Consider the following 22,572-nt stretch of genomic DNA (forward strand, 5'->3'; position numbering starts at 1 on the left):
GTGAGAGACAGGAGTGGACTACCCACAATGCACCCTTAACGCATGCGCGTTAGGTCTCACGGCCCTAAAGGCGTTGGTGCTTGCTCTGCGTCCGTTCGAAGGATGCGTTGCACCCCGCCAGCATCAGTACCGACTCCGCCGTGCTAATTCCCGGAGCGCGGGGCCGGACCAGAGGAGACACCGGCAGTGGTGTTTTGCTGCTCCACGGGAGCCGTAGCCCGAGACGCCGAAATGGGAGACCAGAAGGTAAGCCCGAGCCGGAGGAACAGGTGTTTCCGATTGGGGGAGGACATTTGAGGGCGTAGCGTGCAAACTACAAAGAAGGCGAGAAGGTGGACTTTGTTGGCGGCGGTATTCTTAAACGACTAAAAGCAATCCTGCTTAAAATTATTGTTTTGACCACTGACTATTATGTTCTTGTTAAATTGACGTCGCTGTCACGAACGGGCGGCCTCCCCTGGCTGTGTTACAACATGGACTAATCGTCTTCCTGCTATTTAGATGCTAATTGGCAGGGAACACGTCATAATTGTTTCTCCTTTTTGTATGTGTATTTTTTAAGTGTGTCGTTGAATGCGGTTGCTCCATTCAATGGCTGCTCAGCTGCATGATTAAATTATGAATGCGCAAATTGCGCATCCTTCCGGCCGTGAAGTGGCCTACTCTGAGCTTAGGTCAAGAGGCTCCAGCCAATCGGTTATAAGATAATCCCTCACGTGATCGTGCCTCCAAGGAAACGTGACTCACCTAAACGCATCGGTTGGACGCATGAAGGCAACAAAGGCATTCATTAGGTCCTAACCTGACTAAAATTTACCAAAACCTGGGAAATGCTCACTTACATTTGAAAGGAATTCATTTCACGTATTGGCTGCCATTGACGGCGGTAGACGTCCAATGCATTCTGTTTGGGGAGGGGGTGGCTTCTTGTTGAATGAATGGAATGTCTAGGTAAGGCAGTTATAGGAAATGAAAAAAAAATCAACTTTCTAATATTATTAGGATATTAACAATTAAAAAAAAAATATATAGCAACTTTATTAATGTTTTATTACGTGTTATTAATTTATAATTGTATATATTCATTACAAAAATAGAAATCACATTTTATAATAACAATAACAATAATATAATGATAGATCCATCTCAAATAATCTTGGGCCGTGTGATAGGGCACACGTCTATACCAAATGTAATATTGTGGCCTCCATGACCCAAAATGTAATGTCCATGTATGTGGATGTCAGGTCTTTATGGTGTTATTATTATTTTTTTAATTGCCAAACAAAAGTCACTTGCATTACAAAGGGTTAAACAGTGAAAATGTGGACTACTGTATTCTGAAGTGGCCATCTGGAGAAATCACGAGACAACTGCAAAAGTTTGCGCATGAGCCTACGCGGAGTTTAAGGGGAGGCGGTGGGGGGAGAAAAGTGTCATTGCATGGAATTAACTTTTCTATATATGATTTTAGCATTAAGAGTTTTCCGGTAAAGGCCGGTTGATGGGTGCACAGGTGGCCTGGGGGGACCACCCTGGATCCCTGGTTGACGATGGCTCCTTTGATGGGCTGCGGGAGGACCGATGGGCTGCGTGGCCCTGGGTTGGTGCCCACGCGGTGGGGGGGGTCCAAGTGCCGGGATTTGCGGTGGGGCGGCGTAGGGTGGGTTGCCAACGGGCTTACACTTACAAGGGAATCACACGATTACTGGTTTCTAGATCACAGTGCTGATTTGTGTACACTCTAACCCTCCCAATCACTTAGCTTATTGTCTCCCCCACCCGCCCTCCCCTTCTTTCCCCGGTCAACAGCCCCCCACACATGGTGTCAACTGGAAATACATCTAGCTGACGATAGCACCGACATATTATTAGTTAGTGTACTCGTTCAATGTATTTCCTGTTGTTGCTTTTCTTTTTCTCACAGTTGTAATTTTTGAACATCGACATTTATTAAACTGGACAAACTCCATGCAGGACTTGAATTACAGTAATAACAGCTGTAGGTCATCCTGAGTAAAACAGCAAAACATTGCCTTTTATTACGTTCAGTACGTATGTTACGTTATACGACAGGAAAAAAAAGTTTTTTGTTTTTTTTTGATGGCTGGGCTGTGTTTTAAAACCTCGTAGACAACTACATCACCAAAACATGGAAATCAAGCAAATCAGTGCAGCGCAGTCTCCACCCAGGGGATAGAATATTTAATGGATGACGATCTTAGCGAAAAGTATTGCTGTCCTAAGCAGCTTGATTTAAAATTCCCTCAAGAATGATGGGAAGCAAAAAATGCTCATTTTCAACTTATTGTTATAAATACTCTTGTAAGTTGATTTTATTGCTCACACTGCGTTTCAGGGCCATCAACCTGTTGTGCCCCTGCTCCCCCAAAAGTCAAAATTCGCCTATGCTCATGAGCTCTACAACAAAATTTTTATTGACAGGTGCAACAGTCTCATTGACAGTTAAAGATTGCTTAATTACAGTTATTGCTTCAAAAGCTTGTCGTACAAAGTATTCCATCTGATTTTGTTCAGGCAAATTTAGAAAATGGTTTTGTTCAACCAGAATTCAATAACTGTTTAATCGTCTAACAAATAATTTTTATCCAGTTTTTGTGTGTATTTCAAAGTCACGATAGACTGAGACACATAACAGGGGGGAAAAGACATTGATTTTGATCTCCTGCGATTTGTGTCGTGTGGTTGTGTCACATCAGTTTTTGTACTCTGATGGTGAGTGCTACGTTGGCTTGTTATGCTAGGCACAGACTGTTTACCTGCCACATTCAATACATGTCATTAGTGCTGCGCAATATAGAAAAAAAGCTTCTATCACAATATGGGCCTTTTTATTTGATGACAAGCCACAATGTTGTTTATATTTTATTGTTAAATACGATAAAAGGGCACGAAGACAGACAAAAAGTTTCTTTGTGGCAGATTCTTTTTCAATGTAATGGTGCGCTCACCACCTCAGAAGTATTTAATTTTTTTTTTGCCTGCCGTTGACGGTGATAAGGGACAATTCATTTGGACTTTTTGAAAAACATATATATATTTTAAACTAAGAAAAAAATAACTGTAAAACATCTCACATTTTGAACTTACAAAAAAACTGTAAAACATCTCATATGTGTTAGATTTTTTTCTGCCCAGTTATATATATAGTAGGGCTTCAGCTATCGAATATTTTAGTAATCGAGTAATCGACTGAAAATTCTATCGATTAATCGAGTAATCGGATAAAACAAATATATTTTTAGGTGAAGAGCAATTATAAATATACATGAGAAAACAAGACATTTCATCTAATCTTGAACCATTTTCAGTCAATCAATGTCTTTATTTTTGATGTATATTGTTGAAAACAGCCAACAATTGCATCTCAGATGTAACTAGAATATTGGAAAAAAGACTAATTCACTGCTTTCACTCAAAAAACTTAAATAAGGGCTGTCAAAATTATCGCGTTAACAGGCGTTAATTATTTTTTTTAAATTAATCACGTTAAAATATTTGACGCAATTAGCGCATGCAATGAATGACCCGCTGGCATATTGCCTCAAACATTACAATGAGGCCGTTTATGGACATTAAGAGTGAAGAGAATGCCACCGGCCGCTTGGGGGTGGCGCCGTTCCTTACTCATGTCTTCTAAACGTGGGAGAATTAGTAGTTGTGAGACGTTTATGCTGTATACACAATGCAATGCTAATTGCTATTTGTGCTCCACACATATTTCGGTAAGTTTTCTTTCTTTTAGTAGCAATTATGTGTCTCTTGTTGTATTTTGGGTAAGATATGTACAGATACACTGGGAAAACCCATTGGCAGTGTATCAAATACTTGTTCTCCCCACTGTATATGTTATACAGTAAAGGCGAGTGGAAACAGGCGTTCTTTGGACCGCGCCGTTTATTGGCATAAGCTTCTCCTTCACAACAAACATAAGTATCGTTTAGTGAAAGCACAACAAAAATAATATTCCTATCTCTCAAAAAAAAAAAAAAATAATGTTCACAAAAAGAAAAGCACTTCAGTCTATAGTAATGAGGCCCTATTCTGACACACAGTTAAACAACAATGCAAAATGAACTGGCATTCCATATCAAAATAGCTATACAAAATACACGTAAAACTTTTCACTCTATTTTTATTATTGTTATTTTTATTCTTATTATTATTATATTAACTCTACTTTTGATTGAAAATTTCACAAATTTTATTAAAACGAAAAAATGAAGAGGGGTTTTAATATAAAATTACTATAACTTGTAACTATAACATTTATCGTTTAAGAACCACAAGTCATTCTATCTGTGGATCACTTTAACAGAAAGAATGTTAATAATGCCATTTGTGGATTTATTGTTACAATAAACAAATACAGTACTGATGTACAGTATGTTGTATGTATATATTCGTCGTGAGTCTTATCTTTCCATTCCAACAATAATTTACATAAAAATATAGCATATTTTAGAGATGGTTTGAATTGCGATTAATTGCGATTAATTACGATTAATTAATTTTTAAGCTGTAATTAACTCGATTAAAAATTTTAATCGTTTGACAGCCCTAATATATATATATATATTAGGGCTGCAGCTATCGAATATTTTAGTAATCGAGTAATCGACTGAAAATTCTATCGACTAATCGAGTAATCGGATAAAACAAATATATTTTTAGGTGAAGAGCAACTATAAATATACATGAGAAAACAAGACATTTCATCTAATCTTGATTGTTGAAAACAGCCAACAATTGCATCTCAGATGTAACTAGAATTTAAAAAATATATATATATATATATATATCTTACCTAAAAATGTCGTTACGCTTGATAACACACATCACTTAAAAGTTAGGATTTTTTTCCCACGTGTTTCAATTGAATTTCTTTTTGTGTCAAGCCATTTTTAAGTTCTAGTTAAGTTTTAAGTTAATCTAAACTGTAAGTCCTGATAGGATTTTGAGTTTTTGCAGTGCTCAAAATAAATGTATGATACAGGCTGTATTGGAGCACATTAGGGACCAGTGCCACTTGGTGTTTTATCAAGAAATGACTACTGAGCTAAAATTGATAGTTAGCATGATTAAGTTTTTATTTTACACCCTCATCACTCCACAGTGCTATGTTATGTTAAAGCCTGTATGTAAGACACGTTAGCCACGCATCGACAGTGGTCATAATTAATTGAAACCTAGCCCTCCGCAGGGCTAACGTTACATGAGCTAGTAGCGACAGTAACGTTAATCTTATTTATTAGCGCTTAGCGCTCTTTATTAGCACTTAGCGCTCTACTGCTTTAAGATGGCGGCTGTTTACTAACGCTGCCCAGACGCGGCCGAGTCTGTCATTTCGCATCTAGTTCAACATACATGTGATCTCTATTGGACGCATCAGACGCTACCTGTACCAACGTAGCATCGTGCGGGCTATTATTTAGCAACGTCGGCGTCGTTTGTGGCGGCTGTCGACTGCAGTAAGTTTTTTTTTTTTTTTCCTTCTTCCTCTCCGCACGTGACAGCGCGTTGTCCCGCATTAAAAGTAGTCCGAGCAAAACGTGATGCTTAGAGCTGTCAAAATAAACGATTACTCGAGGTGAATAAAATTACTCGGATCAGTTTTTAAACTCGAGTTACTCGAGTTGCTCGAGTACTCGTTTCAGCTCTAATATATATATGTGTGTATATATATATATATATATATATATATATATATATATATACACACACACCTAAAAATGCCTTTACGCTTGATAACACACATCACTTAAAAGTTAGGATTTTTTCCCACGTGTTTCAATTGAATTTCTATTTGTGTCAAGCCATTTTAAGTTCTAGTTAAGTTAGTCTGAACTGTAAGTCCTGATAGAATTTTGAGTTTTTGCAGTGTTCAAAATAAATGTATGATACAGGCTGTATTGGGACCTTACTGACATTAGGGACATGTGCCACTTGATGTTTTATCCAGCAATGACTACTGAGCTAAAATTGATAGTTAGCATTATCAAGTTTTTATTTTACACCCTCATCACTCCACAACGCTATGTTATGTTAAGGCCTGTATGTAAGACACGTTAGCCACGCATCGACAGTGGTCATAATTAATAGAAACCTAGCCCTCCGCAGGGCTAACGTTACGTGAGCTAGTAACAGTAACGTTAATCTTATTTATTAGCGCTTAACGCTCTTTATTAGTGCTTGGCGCTCTACTGCTTTAAGATGGCGGCTGTTTCTAACGCCGCTGATTCTGTCATTTCAAATCTAGTTCAACATACATGTGATCTCTATGAGACGCATCAGACGCTACCTGCTACCAACATAGCATCGTGCGGGCTAGTATTTAGCAACGTCGACATCGTTTGTAGCGGCTGTCGGCTACAGTAAGTTTTTTTGTTTGTTTGTTTGTTTGTTTTTTTGCTTCTTCCTCTACGCATGTGACATCAGCGCGTTGTCCCGCATTAAAAATAGTCCGAGCAAAACGTGATGCTTAGAGCTGTCAAAATAAACGATTACTCGAGGTGAATAAAATTACTCGGATCAGTTTTTAAACTCGAGTTACTCGAGTTGCTCGGGTATTCGTTTCAGCTCTAGTATTTAATGTCTACTTCTACCTTAAAATGTTTAATTAAAACAAAATTAAGGTACAAGTGCTTCCCACAGGAGTCTCTGCGCAAGATCACCCACACACTTGCCACCAAGAATGAAGAGATCTCAAATTTTGTCTGCACTCTCAAACAGAGCCTCGACAACCTGGAAGTGAGTTCAAGTATAAGCGTTGGATGAATTAGCACTGCAATAAAGGTGGGCTGTCTTAACCTGTCATCCTTCATTTTCCACCACCACCAGGCCAACTCCACCCGAGTCCAGGAGGACCTGGAGTCCGAGTTCAACTCCCTCCACTCGGTTCTGGATGAGATGAAGGAGAACATGTTAACGCGCATTAAACAGGAACGAGCCAGCCGCACGTATGAGCTGCAGGTAAGTCTGTAAAACCTAATGAAAAAATGTAGACTGCTATGTTACAACCCATACCTCCGAGCAGTCCCTGAAACTCCCCAATGGATCAAATTTAACTTGATGTCCTTTCTTCAATGTTGTGTCACAGTGTCAGCTGAGTGCTTGTTCCATAACTTGATGTCCTTTCTTCAATGTTGTGTCACAGAGTCAGCTGAGTGCTTGTTCCAAAGCACTGGAGAGTTCAGAAGAGCTGCTTGAGCTAGCCAATCATACGCTTTGCTCCTCTGGGACAGACGGGTTCACGCAGGTAAGTCATCCAAATGCTGGCCTTTAATGAACTGATGCAAAATGAAAAACACCTATCCTGTCTGTGGCATCACCAAGCTGCTCGCAACATATTTTGATCTAAATGTGACCTCAAAAAATCACTGGCACAAAACTCAGTTGTCTCTTCGCTTCGTATCTTTTCTCTCCTCCCCTTCCTCTCCAGGCAGCCAAAGACATTAAGGATAGGTATTGTACACACACAGCCATCCATTGCCTCCATTTTTTATTTTTCATTATTATTTTTTTGCCCTTGTATAACCAGACATCTCGTATGATAGCGTGCATGCGTTCCAAACGTGTAGTCACTCCTTTCTTAGACAATAAGCACTGTGGTAACTTTCCATTCAAGAGCCTTTTTGTTGTGGTGTTGTACCGTCCTGTGTCAACTGGTCCTACCCCTCCGTACCCACCGCCTCCCTGAATGAATGCTCCCCCTTCTAGCGCCGACTTGTCTTCCAGCACCCATCAGGATGATGAGCTCAGTGGTAGTCCAGCCTAATATCCAAGCATCTTCTGTGTTTTTGACTCTCCTCTCTTATCGGCAGCGTGACGATGGCTCCTGCCTTCCGCCTCTCATTGAAGGCCAAGGCCAGCGACAACATGAGCCACTTGATGGTGGACTTCAGCCAGGAGAAAGTCCTGCTGCAGGGTCTTAAGTTTCTTCCAGGTCTGTTCTGCTATTTGTTGGGTTTGACCCCTGATACTATAAAGTGCTGGTAGGATAAGGAATGAGCCATGCTGCAGACAGTGGAGAAAAAAAATTGATGCTAGGGGTGTGACAAAATATTACTGGTGCACGATAATTATTGGTCCGATAATAGGAATTATGTCCTCCCGATAAATCCAATAACATTATTAATAGGACCGATAATATGTATTATGCTGGCTTTACAGTTTACAGTGACTGCACACTTGTATAGGAAAGCAGTTGACCATTTGCAGGGCATTGCTCCCACCTGCTGGTCAGAATAATTTTTTGCATCTATTTTTTGTCACAGTTTTGTTCACATTACAAGCTCATTCACATACACACTGCGGTGTCTAGCGGTCGCATTGACAATCGTGAATGCTATCTGTTACGTTTCCGGCTCGGAAGTACAGTATGTCTGTAAGTATTTTATGTTTATTATAACATATGGATATTCACCATGTTTACTTCTGTGGTGAAGGGTCATATATACAGAACTTAATAAGTTGTGTTATAGAAGCCAGCCAATGCTTTAGTAGCTCAAGCTAAATAGTTGTGTATATAAGTGTATTTTGCAGTTTGTTGTATATTGAGTATTGAATATGTGCATTTTTCTGTTGTACTTTCATATTATTAAGACGAATGTCTTCCCATAAAAGCAAGAAAAGACCAAGCCTTGTGGTTTATGGAAGTGCATTCAATTTTAGCTGGCTGTCGGTCAGTGCAGAAGCTAAACGCACTGTTGCACTGTTTCGTTCATGTCATTATGAAAAAACTGGTGAGATTAAAGGCAAATCTATGTTGAATCCACCACTTTTTTTTTTTTTTTTTTTTTTAAGAAACCTCCAGGTGTTCAAAAACTCAGGTTATACATTTAAAAAAAATACATATTTACTATCGGTTATCAATATCTGTATCGGCTTTGAGGAGCAGGAAGTTATCGATATCTGTATCGGTTTCAAAAAATGGATATCGTGCACCCTTACAAAATATCAAAATGGTGATATATCGTGTATCCCAAAACGTTATCGAATTGCTCCTGCCAAAAATTGATAATAATTTTAAAAAGGTGTCGCTGTTTAAGAAATGTAACCAACAAGTCGCTACCAAAATCTTTTACTATAATACTGTCTCTGTTAATTCAATAGCTGCCATTGACTGTGCTAGACGCCCAATCCATATAGTCTGGAAGGGGTGAATAAATGTTCGTTCATCCGAAACCAGAGCTTACGCAGCCAGTCTTTCTGATTTTCAGGGCATTTACAAGTCAATTCCTGTTCGTTTTGGAGCATTTACATGTCACTCCCTGTTGAATTTGAGTTACTGCCTATTCATTTGGGAAGATTCCTGCGTCACTTCCTGTTTTGTAACACAAAATCAACAGGAGGTTTCCCAGAAATGTCCCAAAATCAGCAGGATGTGACCTGAAATACCCCAAATTTAAACTCATTGATTGCCACTGATCGACGTAGACGTCCAATCCGTTTGAAGTGGGAGGGATTGCTAGCTGGCAGTGATCATTTGAATCGTTTATCAGAGTCATCGAAGGGCGCTTTCACACTAGAACTGTTTGGTCTGTTTTAAACAGACCAGAGTTTGTTTTCTCAGATAGTTCGCTTCGTTTTGTAAAGTTGAATGTGCATCCGAACTCTAGTTTGGACCAAACAAACGAACTCTGGTCCACTCAAAAATCGTGGGTCTCGGTCCGCTTGAAGCGCACCCTGCTTTGCTTGTGAATGTAACTGGAGCAGGGTCCGCTTTTGCTACTTTATGTGCAGCATCACAGCACTGAGTTGTGATGCTCCAGGCTGTGATGGTACATGCAGGGCATCATTGGAAGCGGAAGTATAGCGAGCACGCTATTTAAAATCAACAATGGCAAGAGGACAGACGAACTGGCCGAATGTTGTGCTGCGCTAAGTGGCAGTTATGTTTTGCATGCTGTTGCTGAACGTACTGTGTGAGAGTGACAGTGGCATAGACAAGTGGAGCCTCTCAGGGCAGCCGTTTCATGGGTCTCGCTCTCCTGGAAGTGGCGACAATTTGGCAGTCCAAAAAGTCACGAAAGTGAGAGTGATTGGGTGACTTGGGGTACCACGCGGTTCCCTTTCGTGGTTTAATTTTCCCCTATGCAATTTTATATACTCCAGTTCACTCAGCATTAAGCTGGGAAGGGGCGACCCCGCCGCTGGCTATGCTATGCTATGCTATGCTATGCTACATGCTATGTCACATTGTGGTCATTATGCAAGTAACTTCCCACTTTGTGCTTCCTACTGGCCAAAAATGTCATTGTAAAAAAACTGGCCCACCAAAAATCTCACTCACCAACGGGCAATCAGAGCAAAGAGCTTAAAAGTTTGGAGTTTAAATATTTAAATTGGATGCTTTGAGACACAAAGAAGAAAGCAAACATGATTAACTAAAATTGCTGTAAGGAGTACTTTCTTCACATTTAATCACAAATTGCCCCTTAAATCTGATGCAATGCCATAAAGGTTTATGAAAACATAACTTTAAATCAAGGTCACCCTTAAAGGGATCCACGGTTAGAAAAACTTGTAGTTCTTAAAAGATAAACATTATTATGAGTTAAAATAATTTTAAATTGAAACATCTCTTGATGTTTTCGTTTATATACAATTTGTAAAATTAGTTTAACTAGTACGTCGCCATTGTTGTTGACTTCGCAGGGCGGTGACGTCACATGGTTAAGCTGCCCGGCTTCCAGAGTATGACTCTAGCGACATAAACATGTCATGTGTTCAACCTTTTCAATTTGAACCTGAGAGGAACATTAATGACCATGACAGCGGTGTCGTTATTTCACAAAACGAGCAGCAAAAGCAAAATGAACATGAAAGACGGGATGAGATGTGACTCGAGTAGAAAAGTGTTTTGCCAAGATGTGTTACACCGGTGAAACCTCCTACAAAGGTAATTTCTGCACCCAAAGTACTACCGTATACTTTCAGCTAGTTTTGTCTAGATGCATCCAGACAGAACATACTAAAGACGCCCTAAGAAAATATTTAAACTTAGTAATATCAAAAAAAGGGTGGTTTAGATATGATACGTGACTAATGTGGTCAACAGATCAACAGTCTGCTTTAAAGGTACCACAAGAAAACACTATGCTTAAAAGTATGAGAAGGAAACAAGCAAAAAATATTTTGAGGCAATGAAAGGTAATATAAGACTCAATAAAAACATAAATAGTAAGTACTCACCGCTTTTAACCGATGAGCGCATGTGTTGGACGTCTCACCGTGTAGAAAGAATTGGAGCAACCCAGTAGTATTCTTCAAGTGACAGTGACAATTAGGAGTGGGAACCTCTTGTTACCTCACGATACGATTTGATTTGAGATACAAAGCTCACAATAACGATGATCTGACGATATGGCGATGAAACGATTATCAATACATTGGTCAGGAAATCATTCTAGGATATTCTACAAACAGCTAATTAACAGAAAAACAAGCTTCTGCTGTGAATTGGAATGAGTTTATCACTAGTAGACGTCCAATTCATTTGAAATGGGAGGGTGGCAGCGAATGAACAAATGTTCATTCGCTGCCACCCTCCCATTTCATTCGGATTGAATGTCTATGGCCATCAGTGACAGCCCACACCAGGCAATGAGGTAATTTTGGGTCATTTAAGGTCATTTACCTGTTGATTTTCAGTTACTTCCTGTTGATTTTGGGGTATTTCATGGGTCACTTCCTGTTTATTTTGAGTTACAGAACAGGAAGGGACTTGGGAATCACCCAAAACAAATAGGCTGTGACTCAAACTCAACAGAAAATGACCTGTAAATGCCCTAAAATGAACAGCAAGTGAGCTGTAATTGCCCTGAAAATGACTGTTAATGCTCTGGTTTCGAATGAACAAACATTCCCAGTAAAAATTGGATTGGGCGTCGAGCACTGTCAATGCATTCTTAGAGTTAATTGAGACACTATTTTGGTGGAAGATTTTGGTAGCAACTTGTTGGTTCCTTTTTTTTTTATTTTTTTTTTTTAACTTTGACACCTTTTTAAAATGATATCTCGATTCTTGGCAGGAGCATATCGATAACCTTTTGGGATACAAAGTATTACGATACATCACCATTTAGATATTTTGTCACACCCCTAGTGACAATCTACGTCATCACCCCGAGCGTCCATTGCTTGCTTAAAACATGGCGCCCTCCATAGGTCAAAACATGTACTAAATATTATAGATTTTTAAATCAATGGCAATATTTCATGTGTTTCTAATAACATATTTTAGTCAAAGGAACAGTTGTGGCTTATTAGAGCCTATAAGTCTTTAAATCCGAGGTTCCCCTTAAGGATACAATTTTTTATGCTTTTCCGAATCATTAAAAACATAATCACCCAATCACCATTTTTTCAAGTGTGTTCGTCCTCCTAAAAATGTGTATTTGGTCACGGTTGACGGCGTGACTGCTAAGAATTGGTTCCTTTGTGTAGTTTCATTTGACCACATGAAATTAGTCGACAACAGAATCATCTCGAGCTGAATTGCCTGAAAAAAACTTTAAACCTTCCATTGCGGATTGAACCCTCATTGGGTCATTTCCATGGATTCTTCAAAAACAACCTCATCATAGAGTTTTTCCATATTTGAGTTTGGACAAAACATCGCATCATAAAACGCAAACCTTGGATCAATATTTTTTATGGGTGCCAAAATGTTGGTGAAAAAGACCACCAAAGTGCAAGGATTAAGGATTAACCCAACAAGTTCTAATGGAACTAAATAAATTACCAAGATTTGTCAAACAGAAGCTAGCATAAATTGCGCTCAACTTAAAGCTAATTTTCATGTTACAAAGGTTTTGCTTGAGTGCTCATGTAATCATTTTGTTGTCACAGTTCCAGCCACGCCAGAAATCCAGCTGTCTGAGTGCCAAGTGTGCGACAACACAGTAACTGTCGTCTGGTCACTAGCGGAGCCCGATAGCAAAATTGACCACTATATCCTGGAGCATCGGCGTACCAACCACGAGGGTCCACCACGCGTCAGAGAGGACTACCCTTGGATGGTTGTGGAGGGCATACGCGACCTGGAGTACACACTAACAGGTCTGCGTTGGATCAATGAGAGTACAAATGGGAATTGGAGTGAAATATACTGTACTTTGGTTGTGTTCTTCTTTTCAGGTCTGCGCTTTGACACACGCTTCATGACATTCAGGGTGAGGGCATGTAACAAAGCAGTGGCAGGAGATTTCTCCGAGCCCGTCACACTGGAAACCCATGGTGAGTGCGTGAACAACGGTACATTAAGAAAAACTACATGTTGCGATAATTGGCTAGCTTCCCCTTTCTTTGTCCACCAGCATTCACTTTTAAACTGGACTCAGCATCAGCCCACCAGAACCTGAAGATAGAGGACCTGAACGTGGAGTGGGATGGCAGTGGAGGAAAAGTCCAGGACATTCGCAAAGAAAAGACCCGTACCAGCTCCCCCATGCAGTCTCCAGCCAGGTCTGCGTGAGTGAGCGTAAAATGGTCGCTGAAAAGCTCTTGATATGATTTTGTGATGAATAATTGCCGGTTACAGACACCTAACAACTACAACCCCTAGCAAAAAGTATGGAATCACCAGTCTCGGACAAGCATTTTGTCATGTAGAACAAACTCGGATAAAAAGCTTGAAAAAATAATGAATTAGTTCAAAAGTACAACTCTTTAGCATTCAGAAACACTAAAAGAAATGAATAAAAAACATTGTGATGGTCACTAATGTTACTTTTATAGAGCAAGTGCAGGTAAGTATAAATGGAATCACTCCATTCGGAGGGGAAAAAAAATGGAATCATGAGAAACAAACAAGTAACAATCAAAACACATCTCTAGTATTTAGTAGGGGTGTAACGGTACACAAAAATCTCGGTTCGGTACGTACCTCGGTTTTGAGGTCACGGTTCGGTTCATTTTCGGTACAGTAAAAAAACAAAATGCAAAATATAAATGTGTTAGTTGTTTATTACACACTTTTGTGCTTTCATCAATAGGAACATTAGCTTACACAAAGCTAGAATTCTGCTCAAAAAGTAGCGGGTATTTAAAGATAATCCAACAACAATTTGCCTTTCAGACCCCGTGTATTGGTCAGCTTTCTTTCTGAAAGAAAGAAGAAAAAAGAAGTCCTGTGCCAAAGAGAAAAGCAATCCCAATGACAAAGATTTTATTTAACATGTATTTTACAAATGAAATGCCTCAATGAAACATTTTTTTTCTTATGAACGGTTTTCAAAAGCTTTATTGGTGAATTTTCTCAAGTTAAAGCGCCACACAGAAATTGATAAATTTAATTGTGTAAGCAGGATGTGTGTATTATTCTTATTATTTAATTACAGATGTTTTAGGTCATTTAAATTTATTTTATTTAAATGGGCTATTATTTATTTTTTTATGTGTTTATATTTTAAAAACGTGATGTAGTATTCATTTATATTGTATATCTTATGTTGTATAACTTTAGTTCCTATGTGAATATTAGTTCCTACTTGTTTTGTTGTGGTAGGAGTGTTTTGTATTGAACACGGGGCCGTGTTGGTTATTATTATAGCAGAGAAGACAGCAGTAAATCAACAAAGACAAGTCAACTGTGCCCCCGATCTACCACTCAAGAGATCTGATGGACTCAAAAAGTAGGTTACGATTGCATATTAGTTTGAAAATCGACCGGATCCACCGTATTATCACACAAGTGACTTCCGGCCCGATCCTAGTTAGTAGTATTGACACAGGATGGCCGCGTCTCGCGTCAAATAATAAACTCTGCCGTTCTTTTCGCGTGCATCGCGTTGAGCCGCTTCTGGGACGCGTCTAACACGCGGCCGTGCTGCGACTGGTGTGCATTGGCTGATTGACTCTAACGCCCACGTTTCACTGCGTTCTCGCAGCGGCCACGTTGTCGCGCCGTTGACGTTTCTGGACTGTCCTGCCGTGTTGGTCCTCATCATAGTAGAGAAGATGGAGTAAATATAATCTACACAAAGAAACTGTAACCCGATCGACTCACAGCCTCGAAAAGTAAGGGTTATATTACTTAAGAAACTCGTTCAGTACGCGTCCGTTCCGAACCGACTGCCACGTACTGAAACGGTTCAATACTATTACATGTACCGATACACCCTTAGTATTTAGTAGCACCACCTCCGACTGATGACAGCTGGAATGTCTCTGAGGCATGGACTCGATGAGTATTCTTCATCAATTTGGTGCCAACTCTCTTTGATTGCAGTTGCCAGATCATCCTTGCAGCTCGGAGCCTTGCTGAGGACCATTTTTTTCAGTTTCCACCTCAGGTTTTCAATCTGGGCTATTTGCAGGCCATGACATTCCAGCATCATCACCTTGTCAAGAGTCAAGAATCTGCATTGTACATGGTGTCAAGAGTCAAGAATCTGCATTGGACAAGGTGATGATGCTGGAACTTTGGTTTGGTGCTGTTCCAGTGAGATTTACAAGGATGACTGCCTGAAGAAAACATCAAAATTCTCTGTCCTTGATGATATGGGGCTGCATGTCAGGCAAAGGCACTGGGGAGATGGCTGTGGTTGAATATTCAATAAATGCACAAGTTTTCATTGAAATTTTAGACAGCTTTCTTATCCTATCAATTGAAAATATGTTTGTCATTTGCTAAGATGACAATGCATCATGCCACAGAGCTAAAACTGTTAAAGCATTCCTTGGAGAAAGACTCATCCAGTCAATGTCATGGCCTGCAAATAGCCCAGATCTCAACCCTAATGAAAACCTGTGGTGGAAATTGGAAAAAAATGGTCCACAGCAAGGCTCCGACCTGCAAGGATGATCTGGCAACTGCAATCAAAGAGAGTTGGCACAAATTGATTAAGAATAATCATCAAGTCCATGCCTCAGAGACTGCAAGCTTTAATAAAAGCCAGAGGTGGTGCTACTAAATACTACAGATTTGTTTTGATTGTTATTTCTTTCTTTGTTATTTCCCGATTAGTCAGCCGACTATTTTTACGATTAGTCGACTAATCTAATAATTAAAAAAAAATTTTTGGGGGGGTTTTTGTTTACTAATTTAGCAATGAAATTTTTGTTGACGCTTATCAATTCACAAAAAACATATTGGAACACTTAAATTATTTATTAAAGTACAAATAAAGACGTAAATAACAATAATAAATCACAAATAAACAATGAGTTCAAATGCTGATAGAATTAACTAGTGTAGCATCCCGATTGAAAAGGTGGTCTCTTAAACTGATGGTTTACAACTTTTATTCCATCCTTGATGTAATCACACTGTAAGAGCTGCGGTGCACACAAATAAAACAACACAATTAGAAATTAACATAAACTTTTCACCTTCTTCCTTTTAAACCTTATTTATATATCAATGAATTGCCTTTACCTTAATTTATTACCTTATCATTGACAATCTCTCCCTTGAGTGCAATCACTGTATATACTCTATATATTTATGACCTTTTAACCTTATATAATTTTCTATACCATAAAATAAACCATAACATGAAATAAACCTTTCAGTTAGCATTAAGGACTATACTAATAGCACTTATAGGCCCATTGTCAATGAAACATTATTATTCAGTTCGGCGACAGCACCCTCTGGTGTCCAAAAAAAAAAATTTTTTTTTAAATTACAAACTGGGTGACTGCATTTGAGGTGTTTATTCATGGCCGACGTGCAGCCAAGCTTGGCATTGAAGAGACAGGACAGAAGAGTATACCCTCCATTGTTTCTTTGAAATAAGTCAATGTTTTGGACACTCTGGTGCGCTTTTTTTTGGCTTTGTGCCGCTTTCCCCGCTTGCATACAGAGCATCCGACATTCTGAACTTTCCACGCATATATTTTTTTTAACCCTTCATTAACCGTCGACGGGATGTTGTGCTCGTCGACGGATTTACGTCATCGATGACGTCGACTATGTCGACTAGTCGGGACAGCTCTACATGATTCCATATTTTTTTCCTCAGAATGGAGTGATTCCATATATATTTCCCTGCACTTGTTCGATAAAAGTACTGTAACATTTACTGACCACCACAATGTTTTTCATTTCTTTTAGTGTGTCTGAATGCTAAAGAGTTGTACTTTTGAACTAATTCATTATTTTATCAAGCTTTTTATCTGAGTTTGTTCTACATGATAAAATGTCTGAGTGAGTGCTCGTCCAAGACTGGTGATTCCATACTTTTTGCTCGGGGTTGTATGACAAAGGTGCCAAAACACATCAAACAACCTCGCTCACTTGCCCTAGGCACTTGCCCTCTGGGGAATCCCCGCCACCATCTTAAGGGTCGTTCCATTTCTCTAACAGCTGAAGTGAACGTGCGATCGACCCTTTGAGGGCTTAGTGATCGAGTCAACAACGATGGTCACTTCAGAGCTCCCTATAGACCCTACCCACGTGACGTTACAACTCCGCTCTCCTGAATGGTACCGCCCAATTGTCCGTCAAAACATAGTGTTAACCTGTTACGGCTACGTACATTCCTCCTATTTACGGCGTGTTTTTCTGCTCCTTAACATTAATAATCAAAATGGTGAAGGCGTGTGTGGCTGTTGGTTGCACTAACAGAGAAGATGGAAGGAGAGACTTGAAGTTTTACCGTATTCCGAGGGATCCAAAGAGGAGAGCGAAATGGACGGCTGCAATTCGACGTGAAAACTGGGCACCAAAAAATCACCACAGACTATGTAGTAGTCATTTTATATCCGGTAAGATGCATTTTTTTGGGCTGACAAGTAACCACGATTAAGATCATTGCTAGGCTAATCGACAACATACACGTATGTATGTAGTGAGAGTGCTATCGCTAAACCATATAAACATTAAAAGCCCTAGCTCCATTGACAAACGACATGAAATACATTAGACTTGACAGTGGATGTTAGCAATAACAAAAGATTTTGAATTGAAAATTTCGTAACTCACCTTTCCAAGCACAAGATAGATTCCTGCCGAATTTTCGTGGACGAGGACCTGTTTCACCCAACCAGCAACGAAGTATTTATAAGCCTCCAAGCTCTTGAAGTTTTTCAAATTTTCGTGAGAATAGGCTGATTTTGTGTGGACAAGATAATTGTAAATATCAGCGTAGCAGATGTCAGGCAGACAGGGCGAAGACAGTGGGTCGAAAAACATCGATTTGGGCATCAAATATGGATCTGGCGACTGTATAGAACGAAGCTTTTCCACATAACGCCTTTTATGCAACACATCCAGTGAGTTTACGGCATCAGAAAGCACCGTGTCTTCCATGAAATGCATTTTAAATTCCTCGATCAATTGAAACCAATGCTAATACAGAGACAAAATGACGGACAAGTGGGCGGAACCATACAGCGAGCACGTGGTTTTGTGACGTCGGTGGGTAGGGTCTATTTCCCACAATGCATTGCAGTGGTGCACGGAAAATATGTCCATGAGGTGGTGTTAATGAAGCTCAAACACCGTTGGCTGCTGTCTATTTACCACCAAAAAAACAAAAAATGAATTAAGGCGCCAGCACGGTGTTTAAATGTTATACCAAACTGCCTTTCGAATTGTGAAATTCATTATTGTTGTTAAAAATAAATACATTTGACTGTCTGTGGCAGTCATGGCAGAACATATGGAATCACAGAAGCGCCCCCCCAAATAAAAATTTCTATTTTGCTTTTAACGATATGAATGGTCTGTCGATCAAATGGTGTTGGGAGGGACTGAAGCTAAAACTAATTTCAACTAAACTTGAAGTAGGTACAAATCTGTCTACAAATTATAAGGTATAGACGAATAAATAAATAAATAATGAATTGCCCAAATAAAATTTGATACAAAACTAATCCCGTATTGACCCGAATATAAGACGGTGTTTTTTGCATTGAAATAAGACTGAAAAAGTGGGGGTCGTCTTATATTCCCGGTCTATACATTATACCCATTCATGACGCTAGATGGCGCCAGATATCATTGAACCAAATGCTGAACTTGAGTAACTTGAGTTCTGTCATGATAGATCTTAGCTACTCTCAAGTTTAACCAGTTTGCATTATTTTATTGCAATGTTTTTCCTTATTCAGTTTTGTTTTAAGACTACAGTTACAGTTAGACCTCACTTTTATGGTTATTGCAGTTATTGCAATTTTGTTGTTTTATCACAATAGATTGGTTTATTTACATTTCAAAAACCAGAAGACATTCATTTACGAATGTGATTGCACTTTAGTTTACATATTTAAAGGTTCAGATATTAAGATTTGAATGAGGCAGAATAACATGCTTTTTCTCTCAAATATATTGTTGTATTCATTTGTTTCAGATGTACTGTAATTATTTTCTGTATAAAAATTAATTTGGTGTTCAAAGTCTTCTTTTCAAACTTGAGTCTTGAAAAAGAGGGGGTTGTCGTATAATCAGGGCTGTCTTATATTCAGGCCAATACGGTAATTGTGATAATTCCCAGCTACCCACATACTGCCGTCAAGCGCGGAATACGTCTCAGTCCTAATAACATGAGTCTCCGTATACAGTGCCTTGCAAAAGTAATCGGCCCCCTTGAATCTTGCAACCTTTCGCCACATTTCAGGCTTCAAACATAAAGATATGAAATTTAATTTTTTTGTCAAGAATCAACAACAAGTGGGACACAATCGTGAAGTGGAACAACATTTATTGGATAATTTAAACTTTTTTAACAAATAAAAAACTGAAAAGTGGGGCGTGCAATATTATTCGGCCCCTTTACTTTCAGTGCAGCAAACTCACTCCAGAAGTTCAGTGAGGATCTCTGAATGATCCAATGTTGTCCTACATGACCGATGATGATAAATAGAATCATCCACCTGTGTGTAATCAAGTCTCCGTATAAATGCACCTGCTCTGTGATAGTCTCAGGGTTCTGTTTAAAGTGCAGAGAGCATTATGAAAACCAAGGAACACACCAGGCAGGTCCGAGATACTGTTGTGGAGAAGTTTAAAGCCGGATTTGGATACAAAAAGATTTCCCAAGCTTTAAACATCTCAAGGAGCACTGTGCAAGCCATCATTTTGAAATGGAAGGAGCATCAGACCACTGCAGATCTACCAAGACCCGGCCGTCCTTCCAAACTTTCTTCTCAAACAAGGAGAAAACTGATCAGAGATGAAGCAAGAGGCCCATGATCACTCTGGATGAACTGCAGAGATCTACAGCTGAGGTGGGAGAGTCTGTCCATAGGACAACAATCAGTCGTACACTGCACAAATCTGGCCTTTATGGAAGAGTGGCAAGAAGAAAGCCATTTCTCAAAGATATCCATAAAAAGTCTCGTTTAAAGTTTGCCACAAGCCACCTGGGAGACACACCAAACATGTGGAAGAAGGCGCTCTGGTCAGATGAAATCAAAATTCAACTTTTTGGCCACAATGCAAAACGATGTTTGGCGTAAAAGCAACACAGCTCATCACCCTGAACACACCATCCCCACTGTCAAACATGGTGGTGGCAGCATCATGGTTTGGGCCTGCTTTTCTTCAGCAGGGACAGGGAAGATGGTTAAAATTGACGGGAAGATGGATGCAGCCAAACACAGGAACATTCTGGAAGAAAACCTGTTGGTATCTGCACAAGACCTGAGACTGGGACGGAGATTTATCTTCCAACAGGACAATGATCCAAAACATAAAGCCAAATCTACAATGGAATGGTTCAAAAATAAACGTATCCAGGTGTTAGAATGGCCAAGTCAAAGTCCAGACCTGAATCCAATCGAGAATCTGTGGAAAGAGCTGAAGACTGCTGTTCACAAACACTCTCCATCCAACCTCACTGAGCTCGAGCTGTTTTGCAAGGAAGAATGTCAGTCTCTCGATGTGCAAAACTGATAGAAACATACCCCAAGCGACTTGCAGCTGTAATTGGAGCAGAAGGTGGCGCTACAAAGTATTAACGCAAGGGGGCCGAATAATATTGCACGCCCCACTTTTCAGTTTTTTATTTGTTAAAAAAGTTTAAATTATCCAATAAATTTTGTTCCACTTCACGATTGTGTCCCACTTGTTGTTGATTCTTGACAAAAAATTAAAATTTTATATCTTTATGTTTGAAGCCTGAAATGTGGCGAAAGGTTGCAAGGTTCAAGGGGGCCGAATACTTTTGCAAGGCACTGTACATGCAATCAAGCTTCTCGAACACACAGCTACATAAAAATTGAAAAGATTATAGTAAAGAAAATATATATATAACATTGAAAAAAAGTTTTAAAAATATTGACAAGTAGTTCAGTTCAATTCAAAATTTGCAGGCATGCGACCTAATAAAGTTTTTTTTTGCGCACTCAATAATGCTTGAACAGGTCACGGAGCTGCGTCACACACAACGTCACGCAGCCTACTCTTTCGCCGTTTGCGCGCTGCCGTCACTTCTATTCGCCCAGACGCCGACTCATGCAAAGAAAAAGACGACAGATACGGCTCATCTTCCTCCTTGAGTTAATGAAATAATGCATAAGCTTGAACTAAATGTTGTTTTATATTCATTCTGCACGTTTCAAAGTCGCTCGCTCAAAACAACCGGCCGTTGCTTGCGTCGCATGCCTCCCTTGACATCAGAACGGCTCTTAGGATATGTAGTCTTTTGTGCTGCTTTCGGTTTTGAAAAAGGACAAGAAATGATGGAAATATGGAGATAGATACATGGTCCATGCAGCGTTTGAATGCATATTTATGAGTGCAATAAAACTATAAAACTTTCTTGGTCGATTGACTTCCAATAAAAACTGGTGTGGACATCAACTTCCGCACTTTCAAATGAGACCAACCAGCGTCATGTGGGTGACGTAATTACAGCGTGACGAAGCTTCAAAGACGATATGCGTAAGCGCATCGCTGCCGACACGTTCGGTGTTAAAGGGTTAATTCACTAAGAAACATTTTGGAACACCTGAATTCTTTATTAACGTATGAATAAATAACATAAATATCAATAATAAATCACAAACAATGAAGAACAAGCAGATATACTTAAATATCTGCAGAAATGCAAGGGGTGTACTCACTTTTGTGATACACTGTAACTCATTTGGCTGCTATTGACATCAAAGTGGATCTCATATCTAGCGTCGTCAATGGCAGGTAAACCAGGGATGCTGTGATTAATTAGCTAATCGTTTAGCAAATTAATCATCCATTTTGATAATAAACCGTTTGGAGACATTTTTAAATTAAAAAAAAAAAGTGTGAAAGAGTAAAAAAAAATTATTATGGAAAAAAGGGGAAAAATTTGTATATAATTTATTGATTTATAGTGTTGATAATTTGAGTTAAAACTGATATTAGAAAAAAAACTTATGTAACATTCTGGTCAACAGGAATTGAAACTTTTGGAATTTTTTTGTTTTTGTTTTTTTGTTTTTAACTTGTACTTACGAGAGGCTGGTTGTGTCGACTTAGTCTGGCAGACATCATAGTTACAAGCCTTTCCTGACATGCAAGACATTTTAAAGCCAGGTAGTTTTGTCAAAATACCTAATAAGAACAACCTTTGTATTTTTTTTAAACAGGAATTGCAGGTTTCTTTATTTTTGTTT

At 39.3% G+C, this 22,572-nt stretch overlaps 1 protein-coding gene across 2 annotated transcripts in view; it reads left to right on the forward strand.

Annotated features, from left to right (window-relative positions):
• Window positions 1-22,572, forward strand: part of fsd1 (fibronectin type III and SPRY domain containing 1) — a 37,510-nt gene continuing 14,938 nt past the window's right edge. Inside the window, exons 1-9 of one of the 2 annotated variants that reach the window (XM_057842210.1) lie at window positions 1-246; window positions 6,676-6,771; window positions 6,862-6,993; window positions 7,178-7,279; window positions 7,463-7,485; window positions 7,845-7,966; window positions 12,877-13,086; window positions 13,165-13,263; window positions 13,344-13,497. In XM_057842210.1, coding sequence (XP_057698193.1) covers window positions 232-246; window positions 6,676-6,771; window positions 6,862-6,993; window positions 7,178-7,279; window positions 7,463-7,485; window positions 7,845-7,966; window positions 12,877-13,086; window positions 13,165-13,263; window positions 13,344-13,497 — 953 coding nt within the window. In that variant the 5' untranslated portion in view covers window positions 1-231. The remainder of the gene's footprint in view (window positions 247-6,675; window positions 6,772-6,861; window positions 6,994-7,177; window positions 7,280-7,462; window positions 7,486-7,844; window positions 7,967-12,876; window positions 13,087-13,164; window positions 13,264-13,343; window positions 13,498-22,572) is intronic. The other variant, XM_057842211.1, reaches the window with a different exon arrangement.

Source organism: Corythoichthys intestinalis, chromosome 7 (genome assembly GCF_030265065.1).
Source record: "Corythoichthys intestinalis isolate RoL2023-P3 chromosome 7, ASM3026506v1, whole genome shotgun sequence".
Classification (NCBI taxonomy): Eukaryota; Metazoa; Chordata; class Actinopteri; order Syngnathiformes; family Syngnathidae; genus Corythoichthys; species Corythoichthys intestinalis.